This window comes from Coenobita brevimanus, chromosome 78 (genome assembly GCF_032717465.1).
Source record: "Coenobita brevimanus isolate Jiangsu-jjx chromosome 78, ASM3271746v2, whole genome shotgun sequence".
Lineage (NCBI taxonomy): Eukaryota > Metazoa > Arthropoda > Malacostraca > Decapoda > Coenobitidae > Coenobita > Coenobita brevimanus.
In genome coordinates this window covers 27,732,533-27,759,262 of record NC_137031.1, presented here as the reverse complement: position 1 = coordinate 27,759,262, position 26,730 = coordinate 27,732,533, and the positions used below count along the sequence as shown (strand labels likewise).

Here is a 26,730-nt window from a genome sequence, read left to right as displayed (position 1 = left end):
TATCTTTTTCTGTCAGTTTCTTTACCTTTTTTCTACCTTTCTCATATGTCTTCCTTGTTACCTTAAAGTCTCTTCCAAATTATTTTCTTTTCTCTCTGCCTCCTATAAATTCTTGTTCCTGTTCTCTTCTTCTGTTAGCTCCTTCCTCATCCTTCTTCCTCCCCTCATCATCTCTTCTCCCATCCTCTGTTCCATCCTATTTCCTGTTCTCTTAACGACGCCCAAATCAGTGCTTATTATTTCATTTTTTTTCCCGTCCTCTTCTTGTAATGCTTCCTTCATATTTTCCCACCTTTATTTTACCTATTTTGTCGTCGTCGTTGTTACTGTTTGCTGTAATTCACCCTGATCCCTCCTTCTTCCTACATGCTCTCACGGTCTGTCTTACCCCTTCCCTCCACTATTTCTATTCCCCACTCTTCTTTTTTGCTTTGTTTTTCTTTTTTCTGTTACTGCCTTCTCCTTCTCCTTCTTCCTCCCCCCATCTCGCCTCTCCTTCCAACCATTTCGTTAACTTTTAAGAGGACATAAATTACCTTAACTAGCCCCCATTCTCTCTCTCTCTCTCTCTCTCTCTCTCTCTCTCTCTCTCTCTCTCTCTCTCTCTCTCTCTCTCTCTCTCTCTCTCAGCTATTAAAAAGCCCGCTAATCTGGAAAATGAAGTTATGAATACCTGTAGTCTGGAAAACCACATGGAAAAAATATCCAAACACTTGAGGAATAAAAGCATGTCCTGTCTGCCGGTAAACACACACACACACACACATGACAAATTCAACCATGTCCTCCCACTACATGTTCTGTCCAGCTCTCTTATGCAGCTTTAACCGATACTCTCAGTCGTTCACGTACGCAACAGGTGAGCTCTTGAACTGCCTTCCTTCGTCTGTATTTCCTTCTTCCTATGACTCCCAGTATTTTAAAAGCATTGTGTCAGTGCATGTACAATTAACAGATTTCAGTTCCCTTATCCCTGAACAATATATATATATATATATATATATATATATATATATATATATATATATATATATATATATATATATATATATATATATATATATATATATCTGCCACACGGACGCAGCCTTTCCTAATTTCCTATCGAAATTAGTCTTTCACAGGTTGGTTGATATGCTTTATATTAACACATATACAGTGTTATTTATTTTTTCTTTTTACCTGTAAAGTACGTAAAGGCATGTTTATATCACACATACCGTCACCCCGACGAAGTTACCACCAAGAGCTGAACTTGCTGCCAAACTCCAAACGCAAGTCTTAATTTTGGCGTAATTTCACGTCCTCTACCGATAAGTTAGATTTGGATATTTTCAGTTTAACTCAGGATGGTTTAGGTTAGGTTACTATAGCTTAGGACAGGTTAGTTTAGTTTAGGTTAGGTTAGTTTAGGTTAGAATTTGTCATGTTTTGATACATTAGATCAGGTTTAGTACGTTAGGACTTACAATGGGGTTTGATCTGATAGAGTTGGTGGCTCTATGATTTGGGTAAGTGCCAAGCCTGGGTGGCTAAAATTAGTGAGGTCTGGGAGGGAAGTCCCCTAGTTAGGATAAGTTACTTTAAAATAGCTCAGGATAGTCTGGATCATTGAGTTTCCTATAGATCTGGGTGTCTGATGCACTGACACGTCCAGTCAACGAGGTCGTCGGTAATCAACACGTTTAGTAGGTAACAGGCTGCCACGGGTGAACAGGAGGCTTCCTTAAGTACCCCAGTATAGATATATTCTGTTTTTCCCGTACACTTTCTTAGTATATAATAACCAGCCAATATTCCGTCGTGCACGCTGAACTAAAATTATTACCTTTAAGATAGTGACATTATCAGAAGACAGGTGTAGTCGCCGAGCCTGTGTGGTAAGTTTTGCCCCTCCTCCACTTTCTTTTTCTTTCACACTTCCAGGTTTATTCCTTTATTCTATCAACAACAACAACATAAAGTCTTCTCTTGCTTTAGAAACACTCCTCCAAATCCGCAAGAAACTGTGGAGAAAAATTACGAACACATGAGAAGGTAAGACCAAGTTCATTGTAGGCGCTGGTAAACACAGTAGTAAAATTAGGTAAGGAGAGGTGAATGAAAAATTAGGCTGTGAAAAAGTTGTAAAGTAAATTAGGTGAGACGATGATGATGATGAACCTGAGAGAGAGAGAGAGAGAGAGAGAGAGAGAGAGAGAGAGAGAGAGAGAGAGAGAGAGAGAGAGAGAGAGAGAGAGACAGACAGACAGACAGACAGACAGCGAGGTTCAATGGACAGAAATGACTCTGACAGAGACAAACAGGCAGAAGACAGCAAGACACCACACGATATATACTGAAGGAAGGAGATACATGACTGCATAGAAAACATTGATCAACTTTATACACGAGCAAATATGAATCCTTAAGTAATATTCTGAAAAGTTTACTATGTTCCTGAAGATCACATTACTGAGTTTCGAAAATCACTGCTCACTTTCCCGTTATATATCGTACGGATGTGGATCGTTAATTATGTAAGCAATATTACGTGGGATGAAGAGCAGACGAAAGGAGGTGCAAGGAACAGCATGGTGGAATGAAAAGGTTAGTCAAACTTTGAGGCAAAAAAGAAAGAAAAAAAACAGAAGCAGAGGCATGGAGGAAGTTAAGAGACGGTAAAGAGAGTTATATGTAGAGAATAGGAGTGAGGTGAGAATATTAGTAAGGCAGTGTAGGGAGAGAGTTGTGAGGAGTTTGGAAGGACTTTGAGTGTAAAGTGGAGGGTGATAAAGAAGGTGGAAGGGGAGTAAAAGATAAAAATGGCCAATTGCTGGTTGAGAAGGGAGAAAGAGTGAGCAGATGGAAAGAACATTTTAAGGGATTGTTGAAAACGGAGAATGAAAGGGACGGTAGTATAAGACGCTAGGGAATGGCTAATAGAGGACTGGAGATGAGAAGGGAGGAGGTCAGTAGGAAGGAAGTAGTGAATGCAATGGAGAAAATCAAAATCGGAAAACCACCAGGAATAGATAGAATGTGTGATGAAATGCTGAAACATGGTGGAGATATAAATAGTAGATTTGATATGGAAGATGTGCAGATTAGCCAGGGAGGAAGGTAGAGTCCCGGAGGATTGGAAGTCAGGAATAATATTGTTCTCTTATATAAAGGAAAAGGGGAAAAAGTGTATGCTAAACACAGGGGTATTTGTCTTCGTAGTGTAAAAGGAAATGTGGATGATAGAATACTTCTGGACAGAGTTAGGGAAATAACAGGAATTAATTGGCGAAGAAACAGGGAGGTTTCAGGAAGAGAGTTGGTTGTATAGGTCAGATATTCTTCCTTTGGTGTTTACTGGAAGATTTTCTAGAGAAGTGAAGAAAATTGTATGCTGCCTTCATGGTTTTTGAGAAAGGATAAAACAGAATGGATAGACAAGGAATAAGTATAATATTATAAATTCTTAAATATGAAGTAAATGGGAAGCTGTTGAATGCCTTGGAGAGTATGCATGACGGCACTAGGGCTGCCGTGCGTGTGAATGGTGAACTGAGTGATTTTATTTTATTTCACTGTTGGACTGAAACAGGGATGTGTCATGCCTCTATGGTTGTTCAGTTTGCATATTGATGGGGCTATATAACAGATGCAAGTTAGGCCAGTGGATGATGGAGCGACCCTAATGAGAGAGGGGTGCGTCTGGAAACTTCCTGTGCTCTTGTTTTCAGATGATACTGTAATGTTAAGTAAAGACGAAAGGGAACTGGAAGGCTTGGTGAATGAGTTTGGGAGAGGATGTAAGAAACATAATCTAAAGGTGTATGTAAGGAGGAGTAAAGATGTGGTCTTCGAAAGAATGAAGTCACCCCATGCACAGTGAGGCTGGATAGCGAGGAAATGGAAAATGTGGGTCCATTTTAAGGTTAGTGTTGATGAGTAAAGATAGAAGTCTGGAGGAGGAAGAGTTTGAAACTGTACAGCAGGGAAGAAAGGTTGGAGGTTCATTGAGAGCAATGATAAAAAATAGGGAAGTGAGCATGGAAAAAAAGAAGTCGCTACATGATAGTATTGTGGTCCTCACTTTAACATATTATGGAAGCGAAGCTTGGACCTTGTTGGAAGTACAGAATTCAAGAGTATGAATAGTGGAAAGGAGTCGAGTGGAGCTTGTAGAGCGGAGAGGCAGACTGACAAACGAGGAAATGAAGGAGTGTTGTGGTGTTGATGTGGATGTGATAGAAAGTGATCGGAGAGTTACACTTAGGTGGTTTGGCCATGTAGAGAGGACGGAGATTGAGAGACTACCTAGGAGAGTGTCTGTGAGTGAGGTTGAAGGAGGAGAGGGAGAGGGAGACGGAGGATGAGATGGAAGGATGAAGCAGAGATGGATATGAGAGAAGGAGGTGAAAGCTGGAGGGCAGCGAAATGGCAGGAGACAGGGCGACATGGAGGCGATTTGTTTGTGGCCACCCCTTACGGGATTTAGGCGTCTGACTATTGATAGATAGAATACTACGTTCAGTTAAACAGAGGGAAATGGGAAGCACTGGGAAGGTTAGATTCATCTGTGTTTGGCCGTGGTGGTGTGGTGGTAACTCTGGTCGGAAAACTTTGCGATTTAAAGAATTTGGTTCCCTTATTAGAGATGAAGGATTTACTCTTGTGGTTAGCGCTTCCAGGGGCGTAGGTCTGCCTCTTATTTTTAAATGTTATGGACTTCAATTGCCTAAATTTGGGCACCTACGCTCCGAAGGGGGCTGGGTGAGACTGGCTGATGTTCTTGTTAGCGACGGTGCTGCATAGGGAGGCCTTCACGTGGTGGCACCTATATAACCGGCAGTTCGTCTTATCGGTAATACATGTGTATCTCATCCCACTCCGCATCCCTTATAGGAGGACTGTGAACTGTAGGACATGGGCCACTTCAGTTTGCAGGCCTCTGGGTCTATGTCACGATGAGCCTGGGGCAACAACAATAACAAGAACAACAATTTTAGTGACACTGATGGAAATAGCTGCTACGATCAATATCCTTCCCGTATATATAAATGACCTCCTATCTGTCACGCACAACCCAATACACTCTTATGCTGATGACTCGACCCTTCATAGTTCTTTCACATTTAGTACCTCCTTTACACAATTTGATATTGTAAATTCCCATATAAACACAGCAATTTCTCTGAACCAGGACCTTTCTAAAATTAATCAATGGGGATAAAAAAATCTGGTCTCATTTAATGCTCAGAAAACTAAATACATTAATTTCTCCAACAGAAAGAATCCCTCAGACTCTCATATAATTTTAAATGATGTCAGTATTCCCATATCCACTGCAATTGATATCCTAGGTGTTACTCTATACCCCAACCTAAGCTGGACAGGTTATGTTAAATCCCTTGCTTAAAATGCTTCTAAAAAACTGGGACATATATACAGAGTTCGTGAGTTCTTCACTACCGAGCAGATGGCCACAATATACAAAAGTCATGTGCGTTCTCAGATCGAATACTGTTCACCACTGTGGAGTGGATGTGGAACGGTTGCAATGAGGCAGTTGGACAAAATTCAAAATAAGCCATTAAATTAATCAATAATCCTGCCATAACGCAGGACCTTCCTCCGTTATCGGTACGTAGAGATGTTGCTTCTTTAGCATTATTTTATAGATATTTTTACCGTAAGTGCTCTAACGAACTGGCTTCAGTTGTGCCTCCCCTTCACATTTTCTCCCGAAATACTCGGGCAGCTGGGAGCGCCCATGAACTCACACTCTCTTCCCCACAATGCAGAATCTCTGCTTATCAAAATTCATTTATCCCCAGAACTACTACTCTCCGGAATTCATTTCCTGGGAGTTGCTTCCCACATACATTTAATCCTCTCGATTTTAAATCCAATTGTTATAAGTATTTTATGAATGGAGGATGCCTTTAAGCACAAGGACTTTTTTTTTTTTTCCTTTGTTTTTCCTTCCTCCATTCATTATCAAAAAAAAAAAAAAAAAAAAAAAATCTGTACGCTAGTTTGTCTATTTTCACATGACCTAAAAATCCATCACCCATTTGTGTTTCATGAACTGCATCAAGATTTTAGCACTAGAACACGAGGCTAGTCATGAAGAAGTGCCATGGAAAGAATGTAGAGAAGTACCCTGTAGCATTTTCATATCTAACAAGAAATTAACACTAGATTATGATGCCAATCACGAAGATGTGTTATGATAAGAATGTAGAGTTACTGCATTTTCGTTTTCGGACACCAAACTACGGGAATTAACTTCACACAGGACGAAAATCCCTGCCAAGATAATTATTACAAACTATAGAAGTATTTATCTATGTTAACAAAAAAAATCTCTTGAATGCTAGATTCGATTTAAATCAAACCTAACACCTAAACAAGTGCTGGAATGGGAAAGTGATTCCACATTGGCGCAGAACGATCAGTTGTAAAGCTCAAAACTCGGACGCAGCGTTCCTAACAGCACTGAACACACACACACATACACACACACACACACACACACACACACACACACACACACACACACACACACACACACACACACACACACACACACACACACACACACACACACACACACAAACACATTCCACTGACATCGTTGCGAAAACCTGTGTGTGGGCCTAACATACGAGTGATCTTCAAATACAGAGGGGAAGACATGATTAAAGTCTTGATCACCCAATTCCACAAACTGTCCCTCGAGCATGCCATGCTTGTGTGGCATCCCTGCTTGACCAAATACGTGAAGACAGTGGAAAACATTCAGAGATGTATAACGCGATGGACACTGAGTCTGAGGGCAACGGGATAGTAGGCAAGGTTAAAAATTCTTGGGTTACCCACAGTGCAGGAAAGAAAAAGAAGTGATATTGTAAGTTTGTTGAAGTATATTAAAGGGTATGGATTTAGAGATAAAGATCTGCTTTCTGACGAGGACATGACTGCAAGTAACTGAATAGGAAATCCATCCATCCATGCATCATCCAATCTTACTATGCCCCATAAGGGGTGTAGGAGACCGGGGCTAGGCAAATTGGTCCTGACATTTAAGACGAGAGTGATCAGCCTCACTCATCCCTGAGTGGCACTACGTAAGCAATAAACCCCAACCTCCTTTTGGATATAAATCTACACTAGCTCAATCCGATTGGAGCACATTAACTATCCACTAAACCACCAGGTGCCATAATTTGGTTATATGGTTACCACCCAGCGTAGTAAATGGTTTCCTGGTGTACAGGAAACCATTTGGCTTGTCACCCCGTGTAAAGTCACCCACAGGCAGAAGGAAGAGGAAAGAATGAAGGAAAGAAAGACAGAAGAGGGAGTGTAAAGTCACCAGTAGGCAGAAGAAAGAATGAAGAAAGGAAAGACAGACGACGAAGGAAGGAAGAGAGGAAAGGGCAGACACCCTAAGCAGCACTACGTCGAGTGAGTGGATGGTGAGTGCTCCCACCTACTACTAATGTAGTGCTGGGTGGAGGAAGAAGGATGTTGTTGAAATAATCTGTGTAGAGTTGGGTGGATAAGGGGGGTTGGTGAGAAAATCTGTGTAGTGTTAGGTAATTATTCATTTATAATTTTTTGTGGCCGGGGGTGATGCAGCATAAAGGTACAGGGGTAGGAAGGTTTTGAGTTAAAGATAAACTGTTTGTTTCTTATATTCATGTGACTGAAAGGATTTTTGTTTCTTGATGTAGATGATTAATATTTGTGATATTATTGCATTTTGTTATTTTAAAGGCTCAGTTTTCCGTTTTTTAAGGTTATCGAAGCTTTAGTTGGTCAGGGTTGGTGTCCAGTCAGGCCTGGCATGAACTGAAGGTTATTCTAGTGAACTGCATATAGATGGTTTTCATGGATTCTTTCAGTTGTCCAAAGGCAGTACTCGAGGGTGTCTCCGTGACATGGAGTTTGAGTTGCCTCAGATACACTATGTTTTCATTTTATTTGTATGCGTGTGTATGTTTTCTATTGTTTATATAATCTTAGTTTAATATTACTGTGTTTAATGTTCACGGTAAACTTCTGGCCCACACAATGGGTTGAAGTAACCCAAGATTAATATATGTAGCGACTTTACAAAGGAAGTGTTTGTAACAAAGGGTTATTGTTACGACAGGCTTTTATGAGAGAGAGAGAGAGAGAGAGAGAGAGAGAGAGAGAGAGAGAGAGAGAGAGAGAGAGAGAGAGAGAGATAAGATAGGGACGGAGGAATAAAAAAAAGAAAAGAAGATAAGAAAAATACAGAACAAAATGAGGCATAGAGTGCAAAGAGGTGTGTGTGTGTGTGTGTGTGTGTGTGTGTGTGTGTGTGTGTGTGTGTGTGTGTGTGTGTGTGTGTGTGTGTGTGTGTGTGTGTGTGTGTGTGTGTGTGTGTGTGTGTGCCCCGGAATGTCTCTGTAAGAATGTCAGTGTGAGCTATGACTGCATTTGTATTTTTTTATGTATGTACTTACTAATGTGTATATGTAGCAAGGCACGTAGGGAGAAATGAATGAGTGAAATAAAGAAGGAAACGAAAAATGTATGTATGTATTTATGTACATATGCATTATGAATGTATGTATGTATGTCTAGATGTTTTGTGAATGTGTGTGTGTACATGTGTAATCAGACCAAAAAACATTATCTTTCTGTGCTCTGGTGTCAGAATAAAGAACAGTACTAGCTGTTTTTACATGACGTGCGTGACTTGTGTTCCTTTGTGTGTGTGTGTGTGTGTGTGTGTGTGTGTGTGTGTGTGTGTGTGTGTGTGTGTGTGTGTGTGTGTGTGTGTGTGTGTGTGTGCGCGCCTTAAGAGTGTACGTGCATGTGAATATTCTTGTCGGCGGTAAAAGAGTTAATTTGGGAGAGAGAGAGAGAGGGGCATGGTTGAGTGAGGGTGGGGGTATGGAAGAGAGAGAGAGAGAGAGAGAGAGAGAACAAGGATGGGGTGTGGGGAGGAAAGAAAGAGAATCGGAGTGAGGAAGGGTTACGAAGAAGAGAGCTGAATGGCGAAAGGAAAAAAGGAGAAAAGAGTGTTAGAAGAAAGAAATGATATGGGGAGGAGAGATTTTGAGAAGGAAAACAGAAAAGGAGAGGAGCGAAGATGTGAAGAAAGGAGAAGAAGAAGAGAGAAATGAGAGGCGGAGAGTTATGGAAAGAGGAGAGAGGTAAGCAAAAAGAGAAAAGGAAGACCGAAAGGAGGGGACCTGAAGAAAAAGTAGAGAGGAAGTAGTTAAGGAGGAGAGGAGAAAGTGAAGAAAAGTTGAGGGAGGAGTTGTAGAGTAGAAAACGAAAAGGAAGAAGATGAATAAGAGGGAAAAGAGAGGGAGGAAAGAAAATAGGAGGGAATGAAAATGAGGCCCCTAGGACCACAGGAGCACAAGCGCCACCCCCTCCCCGTCCTTTTGTTTTGTTTTTTTTCGCTACGACAATCATTCCTGTATCCGAAGAGACATTCTCTGTCCCAAGGGGGAAGTAAACATAAGGCTGGAAGTGGCAGTAAATAAGATGGGTGGCGCGTCCAAACCTGCACCAAGCACCTGCAGGACGTTCGTTCCAGGACCACACCACGACAGCTCACACCAGCGACGAATCACTTTGATGTTTGCAGAGCTTGAATCTGGGCCAGTGGGAGTGCATCTTGTGACACCAGGGTTCAGGAGTAGCGTTATAGTACAGTAAAACAGGTGAGGGGTTTAGGGGGGTAGGAGGGCAGGAGGGAGGAGGGATAGAGGGAAGAAGGAGAGGTACCAGGTTGTGGGGGAGAATACCGTCCCCTACACCATCAATCACAGCGTTTTCGCTACTGAATGTCAGCCAATGAGTGAGCCTTATTATGGCGGGAAAGAGAGAGGGAACAAACAAAAGAGGAAGGCCGTAGGAGGGTGGTGGGGGGTAGCGTTGCGGCCTGCAAGGAGTTGTACATGCCTGTTGGTCAATGGATTTGTCGTTCTCTTGTGCTGTTATAGTGTTATCTTGATATTTCAGTATGACTATTATTTTTTCTTTACTGACACAGTGACTAATGGGGGTATAAATTCCTGAGTGGCAGATGAGAGTGAGGGCATTGGCATGAGCAACATGAGTGCAGCTGTTGTCTACCTGTCCTTTCAACTGTAGGTATTTGTTTTGTTTACATTAAATCAAAGATAAGTACGTATGTTTCGTATGTATTTATTTACTCCTTGTGAGCATCAGTCTTCTTGTATGACTGTATGAGTATCTATTTCCCCTACTTTCAGACATTTGGTTTGGCATTGTGTTTGTGTTTTGGCATAAATAATATTTTCATTCCCCCTCCCCATTTGCTTAGTTGTTACCGATAAAATCCTCACTTGGCAAGCTACATCCTGCCACTTAAATCACTTCAGTATCTCAGTTATTTAAGAAGTAACTGTTCTTTGAATGTGCGTCAACTTTAACCTTAAATAACTCGAAACAGTTATTTTGACACATGTGCTCCTGTGGTCCTATGGGCCTCGTGTGTGTGTGTGTGTGTGTGTGTGTGTGTGTATACATATAAATATACATGCACACATATATAAATCTCTCTCTCTCTCTCTCTCTCTCTCTCTCTCTCTCTCTCTCTCTCTCTCTCTCTCTCTCTCTCTCTCGCTAGCTAGCTTTTACCATACGCTGAGAATATTTCACGACAAAACTGTACCTTGTGAAATTAGCAGTGAACTCTGCAAAATCGCGAGGGATGTATGTAATACGTAGGAGAAACGTACCAGTGCAGGAGGGGGAAAGTAGTATATTATTATTATTATTATTATTATTATTATTATTATTTTTATTTATCATTATTTTTAAGTTTTTATTATTGAAATTATTATAAATATTATCATTATCATTATCATTATTACTGTTATTATTATTATTATTATTATTATTATTATTATTATTATTATTATTTCTCCCTACGTGTCAAGTGGGGTTGGTGGAGGATTAGTGCCCCTCCCTGTAAAACAATTAACTCTAAGCCCTAGGCCACCCTGTTTGGGATACATGGCGTCTGGCAATGAATGAATGAATGAATGAATATTATTATTATTGTTATTATTACTACTACTACTATTATTATTCTGATTATTATTATTATTATTATTATTATTATTTGCATTTTTACTCTTCTTGTGCAATGGTAGGGGTATGGGTATGCAAAGCAGGGTTGGCAGGGAGGCATTGTCAAAGACAGGTATTCTTTGTTTGGTAGCGTTTCTTCCACTTTCCTTATCGGTATGTATATGCACAGAACACGCTAACATTCACCTCTGTGTTTTTATGCTAACTGTGGACGAAAAAAATATACATATGAAATCCCCACACGAGAATCGTGACGTGAAAATGGTAAAATATCTCACTAAGTTAGGGGTATTGCAGACTTCCGTAGCCTTAGAGTATGCGACCCCAAGAAAGCCTTCTGGAGAGAGCAGCATGCACGAAAGGAGAGGACTAGGCTGTGCAGGGCAGGGGGCTGGGTAGGGGATGGTGAGCATTGCAGGGCTGGGGGAGGAACAGGGAAGCAAGGCAGGGAAAGGAAAGGAAAAAGGTGGGTAGGTGGAGTGAAGGAGGAGGGTAGGTTGAGTGAACACAGTGGGTTGAAAGGGTCGGTACTTGGGACGAAGGGGGTGGGTAGGTGGGATGACGTGGGTGGGTTGGTAGAGCGAAGGGAGTGGGTAGGTGGAGCGAGGGTTGCTAGTAGGCAGAGGGAAGAAGGCTGAAAGGTGGAGAGAAGAAATATGTGGACAGATGTAGGGGAAAGAAAGAAGGGCAGCTAGAGGGAAAGGTGGCAACCTGAGAAAATTACTTACATTTCTCTCCTTCTTTCTTCCTCCTATTCTCTCTTCCTCGTTTCCCACTTCCTCTCTCCTCCCTTTCTTCCTCGCCGTCCCTTACCCCCCTCCGCCTTTTTGTCTCTCCTCCTCCTTCTCACTTATATATTCCTCATTCCCTGGTTTCCTCTCTCCTCCCTTTCTTCCTCGCCGTCCCTTATCCCCCTCCCCCTTTTTGTCTTTCCTCCTCCTTCTCACTTATATATTCCTCATTCCCTGGTTTCCTGTTCCCACTGTCACTTGGTCTGCACACCTCTTCATTATATTGCGGATTTTCGTTGTCTTGTGTCTTCAGTTTTTCTTTACTTTTCCACCACGTCTCTTCCATCTCATCATTTTCTCTTTCCCTTTCTCTTTTATCTTGATTTTTATCCCTACCTGCATCAGTGCCATAATCTCCTCTCCCTTCTTCCTTTCCAGTTCTTATCCCATCTTCTCTTCTTCCTTCGCCTTATCTTTGTATTTCCTTTTTTTCTTTCCCTCTCCCTTCTTCTAATCATTTCTCATTTTTCCTGTTCCCATCCTTCTTCTCTTCATCTCCCTCTTCATCTTTATATTTCGCCCATTCCTTTAATCCTTCCTTCATATCTTTCCCCCTGCTTCCTCTTCCACTTCTCTTATTTTCTCCTTCCCTCACCTCATCGTATATATCATTAACTCTTTCCTGTGCCTCCTCCTCCTTAATGTCGTCATATTTTCCCCTCACCCTTTTTCCTCCGCCACTTGCTGTCTCCCTCCTACTCATTATCCCTGCTTCCATTTTTCCTTCTCCGTCACTATTTCTTCACTCGTCGTTGACAGTCTTCTATACTATCTATTCCTGAATTTGCTGAAGAGATCTGTCTCTGTGTCTATATGTCTATCTATCTATCTGTCTGTCTGCCTGTCTGTCTATGTTCATCTATGTCTTGTCTGTCTGTCTGTATATTTCTTTACTGCCCATACGCAGTATAAGGGTCCGGGGTTAGAATACTTAGCGCACGTATTAAAGGAGAGAGTGGCCAAGACACTTTTTGCATCAGTAACATACAAGACGATACTGAGGTGTAACATGCAAAATAAATCGCCGAAATAAATCGCCGAGGGAAAAGTGTTATCAAATCCCCAAATCCTCTTAGAACGTGACTTTTTATCTATTAATCCCCCTAGTTTGATGACGTACTTTCACTGTAATCTATCTTGTTACACACAAACCTTTTTATTCAGCACAGGGAGACCTGGATGGGGTGGATAAAGCTGTCATTAACCACTACACTACTAGCCAGGGAAGGGGGTTAAGAGGACTTCCCCCCCACCCTCCATCCAGGCATCAGAGGTATCCTTAAATAGATATGATGGAGTTTATCTACCTAGGCTTAGAGCAGGACATCAGCCAGCCTTCCTCAGCAGCCAGCATAGATTTGGGTTGGGTGGCATCACATGACACGTGTCCTGCTTGTAGAATATACCCACACAACATAACACACATAATGCAACACTGCACAGCACATGTCTAATACACCCACACAACATAACACACATAATGCAACACTGCACAGCACATGTCTAATACACCCACACAACATAACACACATAATGCAACACTGCACAGCACATGTCTAATACACCCACACAACATAACACACATAATGCAACACTGCACAGCACATGTCTAATACACCCACACAACATAACACACATAATGCAACACTGCACAGCACATGTCTAATACACCCACACAACATAACACACATAATGCAACACTGCACAGTACATGTCTAATACACCCACACAACATAACACACATAATGCAACACTGCACAGCACGTCTCACTAAAACACAGACACAACATCAGCGGTGTAGGGAACACATGGGACAACCACGTAGGTACAGTTGCTTACCTGAGGTCGACGGGTCTGCTCGATCAGACAGACCAGGGGTGAGCCACAACAACAACAACAAAAACTACTACTACTACTACTACTACTGCTACCACCACTACTACTTCCACAATACTACTCCTCTGCCCTACATTGAATAGAAGCACATGTACAGTACAGTACGTGGAGAAAAACTGAAACAAGAAGAGGTGCCGAGGCACAGCAAATCCATCCCCGGCAGTCATTTCAATGCTGACGTATAAACACAACAGGATATCTAGTCAAAAGTGTCATATATCAAATTTGGAGTAAATCTTGTGAAAATTGAAGATTTTATGCTCATTTGAAATTATTGGCCCGACCCACCTGACACTGACCCCCTCTACCGCTAACTAGGGGGTGACCCCCTGATGTAATGAGACATGTTATAGGATGCAGATTTGAAAGATGCACCTTTAGGTTTTGGTTTCATGTCAATATGACGAACTGAAAGGAGTTATTGAGGAAAAACGATTTTATTTTTTATTTATTTATTTATTTTTTTTTTGGGGGGCCTACACCCTGGACCTTGGCCCAATTTGGCCAAAAATTTAATCAGGTGATCAGAAGGTCATAGCCCATCATCCCTGTAATATTAGTCAAAACTGCACCAGTAGTATTCGCGTAAAGATGTTAACAGATAAACAGCCAGACAAACAGGCAGACAAACAGACAAGTCGAGTGAAAACAACACCCTTCCCTGAGCCCCTCTGGGGCGGTTATGGGTAATAAAAATACGTCAATGGGCTGAATGGGCTAAACCGACAGCTGGTGGTGACTTTCCCTCACCTCAGTGCATGTCGCTATTTGTTACCCTGATTGGATTACGATCGAAGGTGGAGAGAGAGAGAGAGAGAGAGAGAGAGAGAGAGACGTAAGCCTAAAATCCTATTAGATTCATCCCCACACCCACAAACAGATTTGCATCAGCGAGAAAGTTAAGTCGCTTTGCCAGGGGTGTTAAGTACAGCTGCTGATACCCTCTGAAAGGCAGATGTGGAAGTGTTGACAGCTGTGGCCGAACTCTTTGCTGGCTCCTATGACCCACTCTGAGCTGAATAAAATCATCTGTCGTCAGCCGGAATATAATACTGGCGTTGTATCGATAATGAGAGGGTTAACAGTACCAGTATTAACCTAGCCTCGGCCCCCTACGCTCCACATGGGCTATCACGGGATTGGCTGTTGCTGTTATGGACAAGAACACAACAGTACAGGGTGTTTGGAACTCTGATAAAAGATTACCAAAAATTATATTTAAAAATGTTGGATAATGCCCTAAATCCAAACTACGAGACGGTAGTGTTAATAAGACTTTCAACAGCCAGATAGAGAGAGAGAGAGAGAGAGAGAGAGAGACGTAGACAGAAAGAACGTGAAGGTCATGGAAAAGAAAAAAGGAGAAGTATCAAGAAAGCGAGAAAAGAGAAGGAATAAAAAAGGAAAAACAATGACAAGATGAAAAAAAAGCATTCGGGAGCCGAATGCTAATCGCCCGCCAGAATTTGCTGTTGGCCAAGTCCAAGGTTTTTCCATATCTTGATACCCTGAAAGTTTCATGTTGATAGTTCAAGCAGTTAAGGAGATATAATGAGAACACACACACACACACAAAGGCAGGCAAAACCATTATAGCTCTGCTTTGCAAAGGCGGACAATAAAAAGGTAAGGAGAAAACGTAAAGCTAAAAGAAATGGTTCCCAGAAACTGCCACAAGGAAGAGGGATGGAGAGACATGGAAGGAAGAGACAAATGTAGTGAGAAATAATGGAGGACAGGAAGCTAGAGGAGGGAGGGAGGGAAGGAGTTTGAGGTGGTTGGATGGGGGGAGGTGGAATGGTGAAATTGTGTGTGTGTGTGTGTGTGTGTGTGTGTGTGTGTGTGTGTGTGTGTGTGTGTGTGTGTGTGTGAGAGAGAGAGAGAGAGAGAGAGAGAGAGTGTCTGAGATTGATGCATGGCAAGAGAAGGAATGGTGAAATTGTTGTCGAGTTAAATAGACAGATATTGGTAGACAGATAAACAGACAGACAGACAAAGAGACGGATGAATGGATGGATGGATAGAGAGACAGATAGGTATGTAGACAGATAAGTAATTAGATAGATGGACGAATATCGACAGAGATACAGTAGGTATATAAACATATATATATATATAGGCAAATAGCTTGTTAAATTGTTAGATAGTAAGACAAGATACACAGATAAATATAGATAGGTAGACAGACATAAATAAGAACGTATAAGGGCAGAAATATACACACAGACAGACAGGCAGACAAGTTGATAGGCAGGCAGACAGATAGATGTTCAGATGACAGATAGATAGAAAGATAGACAGAGAAAGATAAATTAGTGAATAAATAGATGGACATTATAATTATATACTTAAGCAAATGTCCCAATTTCTGGAACTTTCCCACGACATGCCACGATCTTCATGTCTTCGTGTGTCGCCGCATGTCGTCACGAGTAACGTGGCGTGACTTAGCGCTGACGTAGCGCTGACGTGGAGAACTTGGTCATTCTTCGCTGTTCTTGGCGCGCTACGACAATTTTTGGAATGTTCAAAAATTGTCGGCGTGGGCGGCGACAAGGAGGAGAACGTGACATGTCGTGACGGTAACGTCATTTGTCTTAGCTGTGACTCAGCGTATCTTAGCGAGTCTTAGCTTGTCGTAGGTTGTCGTAGCTTGTCGATTAGGTGTGACGACGTGTCGTAACAATAACTTGGAGATCGGATCCCGACGACCCGTTACGACACACGAAGTTATACCTACGACAGGCAAAGTTATACCTAAGACACTACGACAACTTACGACGCGCTACGTGGCGATGTCTTGGCGTGACGTGGGGTCAAAGTGACCGTTATTTTTTAACTAAGGGATGACGGTAGTGTGTCGTCAGGATAACGTGACGCATCCGTAGGGTGTCGTGGGATGTCGTAGCAATGTCTTTGTGTGTCTTAGCACTAACGTGACTGTGTCGTCAACTGGCCGTTTAGGCCTACCGTTTGAGGTATGATCGTGGCATGTCACCGAGATCATACCTCGAGGGTAAGATTGTGGTGATCGAGGCCGTTCTCGAAGATGAACTTGAATATGGCACACGGGCCTTGGAGAGAGAGAGAGAGAGAGAGAGAGAGAGACAGAGACAGAGAGACAGAGAGACAGAGACAGAGACAGACAGACAGACAGACAGACAGACAGAGAGTTTTCTACAATATTCTTTGTGGCTGTCACTATCAGTGGTGGTTTGGGTGTACCGTAGTTGTTAACGGTGGTTGTGGAATTAATATTATTATATACTCTTGTTATAATAATATTAGTAATAGTGATAATATGAATAATAATTACAATTATTAACATCATTACTATTATTATTATCACTATTACTATTATAGTTATTATTATTATTATTATTATTATCATTATTAGTATTATTATAAATATAATAATAATAATAATAATAATATAATAGTAATAATAATAATATTCATTATTATTATTATTATTAATTATTATTATTATTATTATTATTATTATTATTATAATTATTGTTGTTGTTATTGTTATTATTTTTATTATTATCATTATTTTATTATTATCACTCTTCTTTCCCTGATTCTCATTGTTATTATTCCTATAACTTTTCACGCTAGTATTATTATTATTATTTTTGTTATCAATACAATTATTATTACTTGTATCTGACCAAAACATCATTATAATCCTATCGTAGCAGCGTTTGTGTCTTATTCCCGTGTTGCATTACCACACACACACACACACACACACACACACACACACACACACACACACACACACACACACACACACACACACACACACGACCTGGACGGCTATACTCCAATAAATTGAAGCCATTCTCTCGTTCGCTTTTAAACTTCCTTTTTACTTTTATTATTCGCTATTGACTCTCTCTCTCTCTCTCTCTCTCTCTCTCTCTCTCTCTCTCTCTCTCTCTCTCTCTCTCTCTCTTCTGCTTCTTCTTTTCCTCCTCCTCCTTTATTTCCCTTCCTTCATCTCACCAAATCCACAACTCAGTTTTCTCTCATTAATGTAGGCCTTCAGGGTTGAAGATGTTATTGTGTGTGTGTGTGTGTGTGTGTGTGTGTGTGTGTGTGTGTGTGTGAGAGAGAGAGAGAGAGAGAGAGAGAGAGAGAGAGAGGGGGAGAGGGGGGCGACAGTGAATGACAGCAATGAGAAAGGCAATAAAAAGAGAGGAAGGAAAGTGGTAAAGTAAGGAGGCGGAGGAGGAGTAAGAGGAGGAGGAGGAGTAAGAGGAGGAGGAGGAGGAGGAGGAGGAGGAGGAGGCAGGCAAATTGAGTAAGTTAAGAAAAAGTTGGAGTGGAAGTTAGAAGACTTTTCTCTCATTTTCTCCAGTTCCGTTTCCTTTTTACTCGGCCTTAGGGAACGGGCTGCCACGTCTATGCCCGGAATTCAGTTTCAGAATCAGTTCCACGTTATCCCGTCTGATGGGTAGGGGTCCGAGGCTAGGCTGACGCAGTACAGTACATTAAAGTGTAGATGACCAGCCTACCTCCCTTGATGGCAGTGCAGCGGTGTTTCCCAAACTTTTTTGGCCGCGACCCTGAACATGGAATTTTTATGGCCTGGCGACCCTCAGGACGGAAACATAGTTTCAGTGTTTTTTCATTCAGTTTTATCCAATAAAATTTATTGGGTAAAATGCAATGCACTGCTTAAAGTAACATTCAGTAAAATTTATGGATCAGTCTTACTAAATTATAATTTAATTTTATAATCAATAAATTTCGATCTTTCTTATGTTGATCGAAGAAAATTATATTGACAACTTCATGTAAATTTACTTTATTACAAAACTGGACAAGCAGAGAAAAACAAACTTTTGACTGGCAACTATGACGCTGCTTCGTGAGTGATCCCTTGTGATACCGAATCTGCGACCGTTTGTCAAGTTATATATACAATGATTAGATGAATACAAATACTCTGCCCATGAATTTGATTGTAAATGCAAATACCATGATATAAGAATAATTCGAAGACAAATAAACATAAATACTGCATTCAGAATGCACTGTACGACGAATACCGAACACTAATACTCCATCTCTGCACCATACACTGTTCTATCACATACTTGTCTCACAAACGCTTACCCGCATACTCAGTGATAATGATTTTAATTGTAAAACACACTCAAGTAGAAATTAGCAACATTATCACACCAGTCATAACAATAAAGTTTTCCTTCCCTGAGTGAAAACTTCCAGGCTTAAGCTGTTTCCTCTATTAGACTATTAAACGGCTATTTCACCCATGAATAAGCTTGGCAGTCACAGTAAATAGAAAAAGTAAGAGGCAAACAAAACTTGCGTTATGATAACTGCGTCTCACAGCACGACAGTCATCCAACACAGCAACGCCACAAGTGAGTAAGAAACGATACTGCCATTGCGTCAGGCCCCAGCCACCTCGAATACGTCAGGAGTTTTCATACATTTATCTCTGCTTATTATTCACAACTATTTTCCTGTTCCAAAGTCTCAGTGATGCTTTATATTCCAAAAATGTTATGTAAATATATTTGCACTATTGTGTACTTCTTGTTTTTATTGTTATTATTATTATTATTTTTTTTTTTTTCAAACCATCCCGCGACCCTCAGGGGCATCCTCGCTGCCCTCATTTGAGTCGCGACCGTGGGTTAGGGGAACCACTGCCTTACAGGGTCGAAAACCAACAGTCACGTCTTAGGGACGGAACCTTTGCAAGACCGTCACTCCGACAGGGGCGTTCGAACCATTACACCACCTGGCGCCTAACGTCATTGTGCCAAGGATATTAAAATGAGTCACAGAAAAATAACCTGAGGAAAGTGTTACATAAATAAATGCTACTACTACTACTACTACTACTACTACCTATAACGACTGAAGATAATGATGATGGTACTGATGATGACAGTCAACTAAGCAAGGAAAAGATGATATGACTGAAGATGTTAACTGATTATGATGATGATGATGATGATGGTGGTGATAAGAAGAGGAAAGATAACTGACTAAAGATGGTTTTCTAGGTGACCTATGGAACCACAATAAGGGAGGGACACTGACCTTCACCTAACCTCACCTCACCTCATCATCGTTGCCTGTCCTCTGTGTCTGTGTCTGTCCGCCTGTGTCAGTGTCTATTCGTCTGTCTGTCCGCCTTTCTGTTTGTCCGTCTGTTTTTATGTGTATCTGTCTGCATGTCTTCATCCTCTCTCTCTCTCTCTCTCTCTCTCTCTCTCTCTCTGTATGGGTGTCAATAAACAGGTATATTTAACCGGACCAATTTTTTTATTAAATTACGGTCGGCCTCGTAGAAAAAAAAATTCGTCTAATAATCAGCCGTAAAGCAAATAATTTTCTCCATAACACTCATGCTCCCAGGACTTACCCTCAGCTGAATAAAATCGTCTGGCGTTGGCTATGATGGAATATTAAAGCTGTCACGTCTTTGGCAGGGGTGAATGAGACAGTGGCAACTCCTTAAGGCTCCTATGACCCTCTAAGCTGATTAGGATCGTCTGGACTTACCTGTACGGAAGTGATAAAGAGGTGACCATGAGAAAATCGCCCTTCTGATGGTTGGAACAAGTCTAGATTTTTATACCATTTACGCTAGACTATTACATTCAGTTTACAGTGTGCAAGGGAGCCTGTGACTGTTAATACCGGAACTATAGCTCTTCTCACGGTAAGGACAACTCTAGTAATGTCTTTGAACTTTCGCCACTTATTTTCCTTAGCTCAGAGTGAGTCATGGATGCCTGAGAGTGGTAATACTGGTTCCTTTAATATATCATGGTTGGTATTATCTTATGCTTTATTTCAGGTAACCTCAGAAGACTGTATTCAACAAAGGGTGAGCCATAGGAGCCTGAGTGTTAATATTAAATCAAAATTGAAAAGGGCAAAATAATACTGAGGAATTCCTGCCTGTATTAATTAAGGGAATGGCAATATTATGCAAGAGTAATTACCTGTAAATTATAGACCTAAGTGATTCAGTATTCAGCTACAGCTCTCTCTCTCTCTCTCTCTCTCTCTCTTCGGTGCTGCAAAATTTAGGTGTATGTTCACAAAATACTTCACTCCTTCCACATAGGCGGAGGAGGAGGAGGGGAGGAGGGGAGGAGGAGGAGGAGGACAAGAAATGAAAAGGGGAGGACGAAGAAATGGAGATAACAAGGAATACAGACATACTAACATTTGATAATTAATTTAAATAAAGGAAGGAATATGAGAGAGAGAGAGAGAGAGAGAGAGAGAGAGAGAGAGAGAGAGAGAGAGAGAGCAGTCAGAAGCGAGGGAAGAGAAAAAGGTCATGAAAAGAAACTAGGAGAGGTTAATGAGGGAGACAAGAGTTATTAATAGTAAAAAAAAAAATCAGAAGACAGAGAAGGAAGAAAGGAACGACGGAAGGAATGAAGGAAAGATTGTAGGAAGGAAGGAAGGAAAAGGGGAAGGATGGATGGATGGATGGATGGATGGATGGATGGATGGGTGGGTGGATGGATGGTTGATTGGATGGATGGGCGGTTGGATGGATGGATGGAGGGAGGGATAGAAGGAAGGGTGGAACACATAGAGAGGAAGTAATGAAAAAAAAAAAAAGGAATCAATGGGAGGGAAGAAGGAAGGAGGGAAGGGAAAGACTGACAATAGAAGAAAGGAAGGAAATATTGAGATGACAAAGGAGAAAGGAGAAAGGAAAAGGAAGGAAACAGGTAAACAGGAAGGGAGGGAAGGCGTAATTTATTATGCTAACAATCTTTGAGTAACACCATAATTACAGTAAAGGAACCCTATAATTTTTTAATAGAAATTGCTTATATATATGTAAAATATGGAACGGAAAAACTCTTTAAGGAAAAAATGTAAGAAATATGGAATCCACAAATATACACTTACCTTCCCACATGTGATGAAGACACTGGTGATGTGAAGAAATGACACCACACACACACACACACACACACACACACACACACACACACACAGAAAGGAAGTGGAGATACAGAGAAAATTATGAGGGAAAACTTTAAAGCTGAAAGAAAATAACATTATACAAAATAAAAAAACAAGTTACATCATACATTAGCCTCCTTCGTGCAGTAAAAAAAAAAAAAAATAAAAATAAAAAGAATAATCTGAGAAAGGAAATGAGGAAAACTTAGACTGAGATGAAGAAATAATGGAAGTGGATGAATAATAAAATTCTTGATCTAAAGGGGAGAAATAAATTTGAGGTCGTACCTTTTTGCAGTTGACGAGGGCGATGATGGTGATGAGGTTGGCTGGGACGCCGACAACGATGAAGAGGACGCAGCAGAACACGGCAAAGTCCAGCAGGTGGGGAGGGTAGTCGGCGAAGAGCTGGGGCGCTTCTCTTAAAGTCTCATTGCTCGAGGAGGAGATCTGGAGGCTGAAGTTGTGCGCCAAGGAGGAGAGATAGAAGGTCTCCTGGTCTCCGAGGATAAGAGCTGTCCCACTTGAACTTATTTCTCCATTTGCGTCAACTGGGTTACTGACGGCTTTTGAGAGACCTAAGCCTTTTCCAGAGTTTAGGGTGAAAGAGAGGACCTGGTTGACGATGGATGTCGAGCTTTGTTCTTCAGTGTTCTCCCCCACTTTCTCCTCAACTCCCTGCCTCCTCCTGCCTCCACTGACTCCCCCAGCAGAGCGGATTAGTCCCCCTAATATGCCCTGACCTTGCCTGACCTCAGACTCTGTGGTGGTCGATGCTGTGTCGAGGTGGGTCATGTTGTGTTCAGCCAGGGTCACGTCCCCCCAGTGAGTTTTCTGTGCTCCTCATCATTCCAGTCTTTACGATTTCACGGTTGGTGTTCAGTATATTCTCAGTCTTCCCGCAGATTTTCAGCTATAGTTCTTTCAACTTAATCTGGCCCAAATATTCGTTCATTTGCAGGTTATTCCCGTAGCTCAGTGGTAGGAAAAGAAAATACTGTAACTGCACGTCCTTTCCATGGCATTTCTTGACTAACATTACATTCAAATATTAATGTACCGCTACGATTTAACACTCAGTATGGAGAGATTGCAAAATTAGAATATGGTGGAGTAAAAACAGTACTGGGTTCTCCATATTCTTTAAATTTTAGTTCTTCACTCAGGTTTCAGAGCTGGCTTTCCCTATATTCCCAACCCAAGGAAGCGTTTCTTTAGCCTCAAATTCTATGCTGGGATTATTAGTAATGGAATTTCATGTAACTGGTTCCCCGGTCCGAAATTCACTACTCATATATATCTAAACAGAGGTCCAAGCGACTGATTCTTTGTTTTGCTTTTCTTTGGGTTAAAATTTACCGCTAGGATCTTAGTATAAAAAATCCACTTAGCTAATACGTTGGTTAAAATATCACTGCTTACATCCACGTTATTTAAGATCAGTGTCATTGGATCTTCTCACTGGCCTGTACCACTGTTATTAACATCATCCCAACCCCAAGGAAGTATTTTGAAATGAACATAGGTACTGTTACACCTTGCACTTGGAATTTACATACCTGAAACCGTTAAGTGTCTTGAACCACGACTACCTTTAACTTTACAGGGAAGATTTATGCTTTGCAAGTGGACCAAAGGATCCTGCTATGGACCCTACTCCCAAAACCGAACTCCCTCTGGCTTTAGGATGAGTCTGAAATACCACCCTGCCATTCGGGTGTGATTGAAATTTCACTCACTTCATCTAAAGCACATGCACAGGACCCCCTGTTTATCTTCAAGGGAGTCAATGGGCTTGTGTTCTATTTTCATACCCTAAGTACTAAGCCGCTGGAGACAGTTCGTTGCGTTTTCAACAAGGCCAATGGATTTTCAATAAGCATCATGCACTTTCAACATTCCTTTTTTTTTCTCTCTCTCATACTTCCGCATTCACCCTCTATCCTCTTTCTCTTCTCTCTTTCCAGTTCCTCCTCCTCCTCCATCCACCCCTCCTTACTCCTCGTCTTTCCTTTTTATGTCATCTAATGCTGAGCTGCCTGGGTCGCCTTTCGTGACTCAGCTCCACTCCACTCGCTCAATCTTTTACCTGAAAAGAGAGATGCCACATTAGTAAAGAGGGCAATAAGGAAAGAAATAATAAAAGACAATAAAAAGGAATAAAGAATGAAAGCAACAAGTACAGAAGCCAGAAAGTAAAGGAGGCAGAAGTAAAGAGGGCAATAAGCAGAGAGAGAAATTGGTAAAACAGCAAAGGGTAAAGGGGAAGTCAGTAAAGTGGGCAGTAGAAAACAAGTAGTAAATAAAGAGGGCAATAGGTAGAGGGTAATAAGCAAAGAGGGCAATAGGAGGGGAAGAAGTAAAAGAGGCGGTCAATATGTAGAAACCAACAAGGAGAGGGCGATAAGTAGGGGCAATAAGTAAAGAAGACAATATGGAGAGGGCAATAAGAAACAAGGGCAATAACAGAGCAATAAGTAAAGAGGACTATAAGGAGAGGGCAATAAGAAACAAGGGCAATAAAAGAGCAATAAGTAAAGATGACAGTAAGTAAAGAGGTCGATAAATAAAACGGACAATAAATACAGGGCATCAAGCAAAGAGGGCAATAAGTAAAGAGAGATATGAACGGACAGCAGGTAAAGAGGGCAATAAGTAAAGAGAGATATGAACGGACAGCAGGTAAAGAGGGCAATAAGTAAAGAGCAATAAGTAAAGAGGGCAATGAAAGGACAATAATAAAGTGGGTAAGGAAAGGGCAATAAATAAAGAGGCCAATAAAAGGGCAGTAAGTAAAGAAGGTAATAAATGGGCGATAAGTAAAAAGGGCAATAAAAGGGCAATCAGTAAAAAGGGTAATAAAAGGAAAATAAATAAATAGGGCAATGAAAGGGCAATAAATAAGGAGGGCAATAAAAAAACAAATAAATAAAGAGGGTAATGAAAAAGAAATAAGTAAGGAGGGGACTAAAAGAACAATAAATAAAGGGAGCAGAAGAGGGCAATCAGTAAAGAGGGCAATACAAGGGCAATAAATAAATAGGACAATGAAAGGGCAATAAATAAAAGGGCATTAAAAGGGCAATAAGTAAAGAGGACGGTAAGTAAAGACGGTAATAAGAGGGCAATCAACAAAAATGGGATAAACCAAAGAAAGCAGTAAGCTGTTGTTGTTCAGCTCCGTAATGTCTAACCGATCACCTTCACACGTCACCACATCGGCGCTAACACCCACCGTCAATACTGAACACATGCTAGGGCTGTCTCATACAGGACTGGTGTATCGGTATTAGCGGGGATGTTTTTACATGTCAGAGGGTCTTATGGTAGATCAGTAATGCCTGCTTTAGCGAAATTCAAATCCTTAAACTGTTCCGTTCCCCAGCGGAGATTTCAACCCGGATCCACTGGGACTGCAGGCCACCTCTTTACCGACTCTGCCACCGACTACCCCTGCTGCCGTGGGGCCGTCCCTACAAGTACAGTACAGCACATACTAGTACATCGTCTAGGGGTCCGGCGCCCCCTTGTGGTAGCCAGGGCCTCGCCAGATATATACCAAGGTCCTTCCCCATCGCGAGGTGAAAGGGAGTATCACGAGGTTTGGCTCCCGGGTGGACACCGCAGCTGCTTAACTTTGCCCAAGGTACAAAGCACCACCAAATTTAAGGCGATCGTCACCGCCAAAAAAAAAAAAAAAAAAAAAAAAAAAAAAAACAGGGTAAGTAGGAAAGAAATCATTAACAAACAGGTCAATGAAAGTTCGAGGAATGAAAGAGAACAACTGAAAAAATTTCAGGGAAAAAAACAGGAGGACAGTAGAAACACGCGAAGCTGTAAAAAAAGGAAAAAAAAAAAAAAAACAATGTATATTGAGAGAGGCAGAAAAAAAGGAGAAAAAAACTAAATTGCAGTGTGGGAGGCTAGAGAAGAAGTTATAACCGGAGAAGTGAAGAATTTATAGACACACAGAAGGTGAAATATGAAGACCTAAAATCTCTCTCTCTCTCTCTCTCTCTCTCTCTCTCTCTGACATACTCCTTAGCTGACGTCCGTGCTAAGTATATTAGCAGGAAAAAAATAATATGGAAATTATAACATAACTGTACGATATCAACAAGTGTTGTAGTTCTCTGTTCACTTTATAATAATAATAATAATAATAATAATAATAATAATAACAATAGTAATAATAATAAACGAACGGCGTAAAATTGTCCAACGAAAATTTTTGAAAAGGAATAATCTCTTGGCCATTGCCTACTAAAAGCCAACAATAAAGGGACCTTGAGGTCAAGGTCACTGATCTTGTGCATGTCACCTTAGGTCATCAAGACCTATAAGTCCTTGGTGTCAGGAGTCTGCAGCACTGCTGATATTCTTCCTAATGCTTGTAGTTTCCGAGTTACGGCCAATTTTGTATTTCAGAAAGAATGACAGAAGAGGGAGCGTAAAGTCACCCAGAGACAGAAGGTCGAGGAAAGAATGAAGGAAAGAACGACAGAAGAGGATGAAGGGAAAGAAGGATGGAGGAGAGGAAAGGGCAGACACCTGAGAGCAGCACTACATCTAGTGAGTGGATGGTGAGCTCCCCCACCAACCCCTTTTCCCCTTTCCATTAATTACTTTGCCTTTTCCTTCAGTGTGACTAGAAGGCCGGTGAGGTATCCAAGTTTCAGAAAGGCATTTATGATGTAGTCTAATTCACTTTGAAGATACTCTACACTACAAATCCTAAATGTGTTTTAAAAATCCAGTTACAAACTCCTAACTTTGCTCTATTATCATGTGCGCTGAAGTAGTGAATGAAGTCATCTTTGTTGGTTGGTGTCCTGTACACAATGAATTTAACTTAATTACTGGACCATATAATTAGAGTTTCCAAGAAAGGTATTTACCATCCTTTTCGTCTTCCACTGTAAACTTTATCTTTTCACTTACATTATTTAGTTTAAGAAGTAAATTGTCA

The 26,730-nt window shown here is 41.2% G+C and overlaps 1 protein-coding gene across 1 annotated transcript in view; it reads right to left on the bottom strand.

Moving 5' to 3' along the window:
* LOC145408777 (G-protein coupled receptor moody-like) overlaps nucleotides 1-22,556 on the bottom strand; it is a 151,886-nt gene extending 129,330 nt beyond the window's left edge. Inside the window, exon 1 of the mRNA XM_080279427.1 lies at nucleotides 22,050-22,556. Within this exon, the coding sequence (XP_080135553.1) occupies nucleotides 22,050-22,556 (507 nt within the window). The remainder of the gene's footprint in view (nucleotides 1-22,049) is intronic.
* Between the last annotated feature and the right edge of the window lie 4,174 nt (nucleotides 22,557-26,730).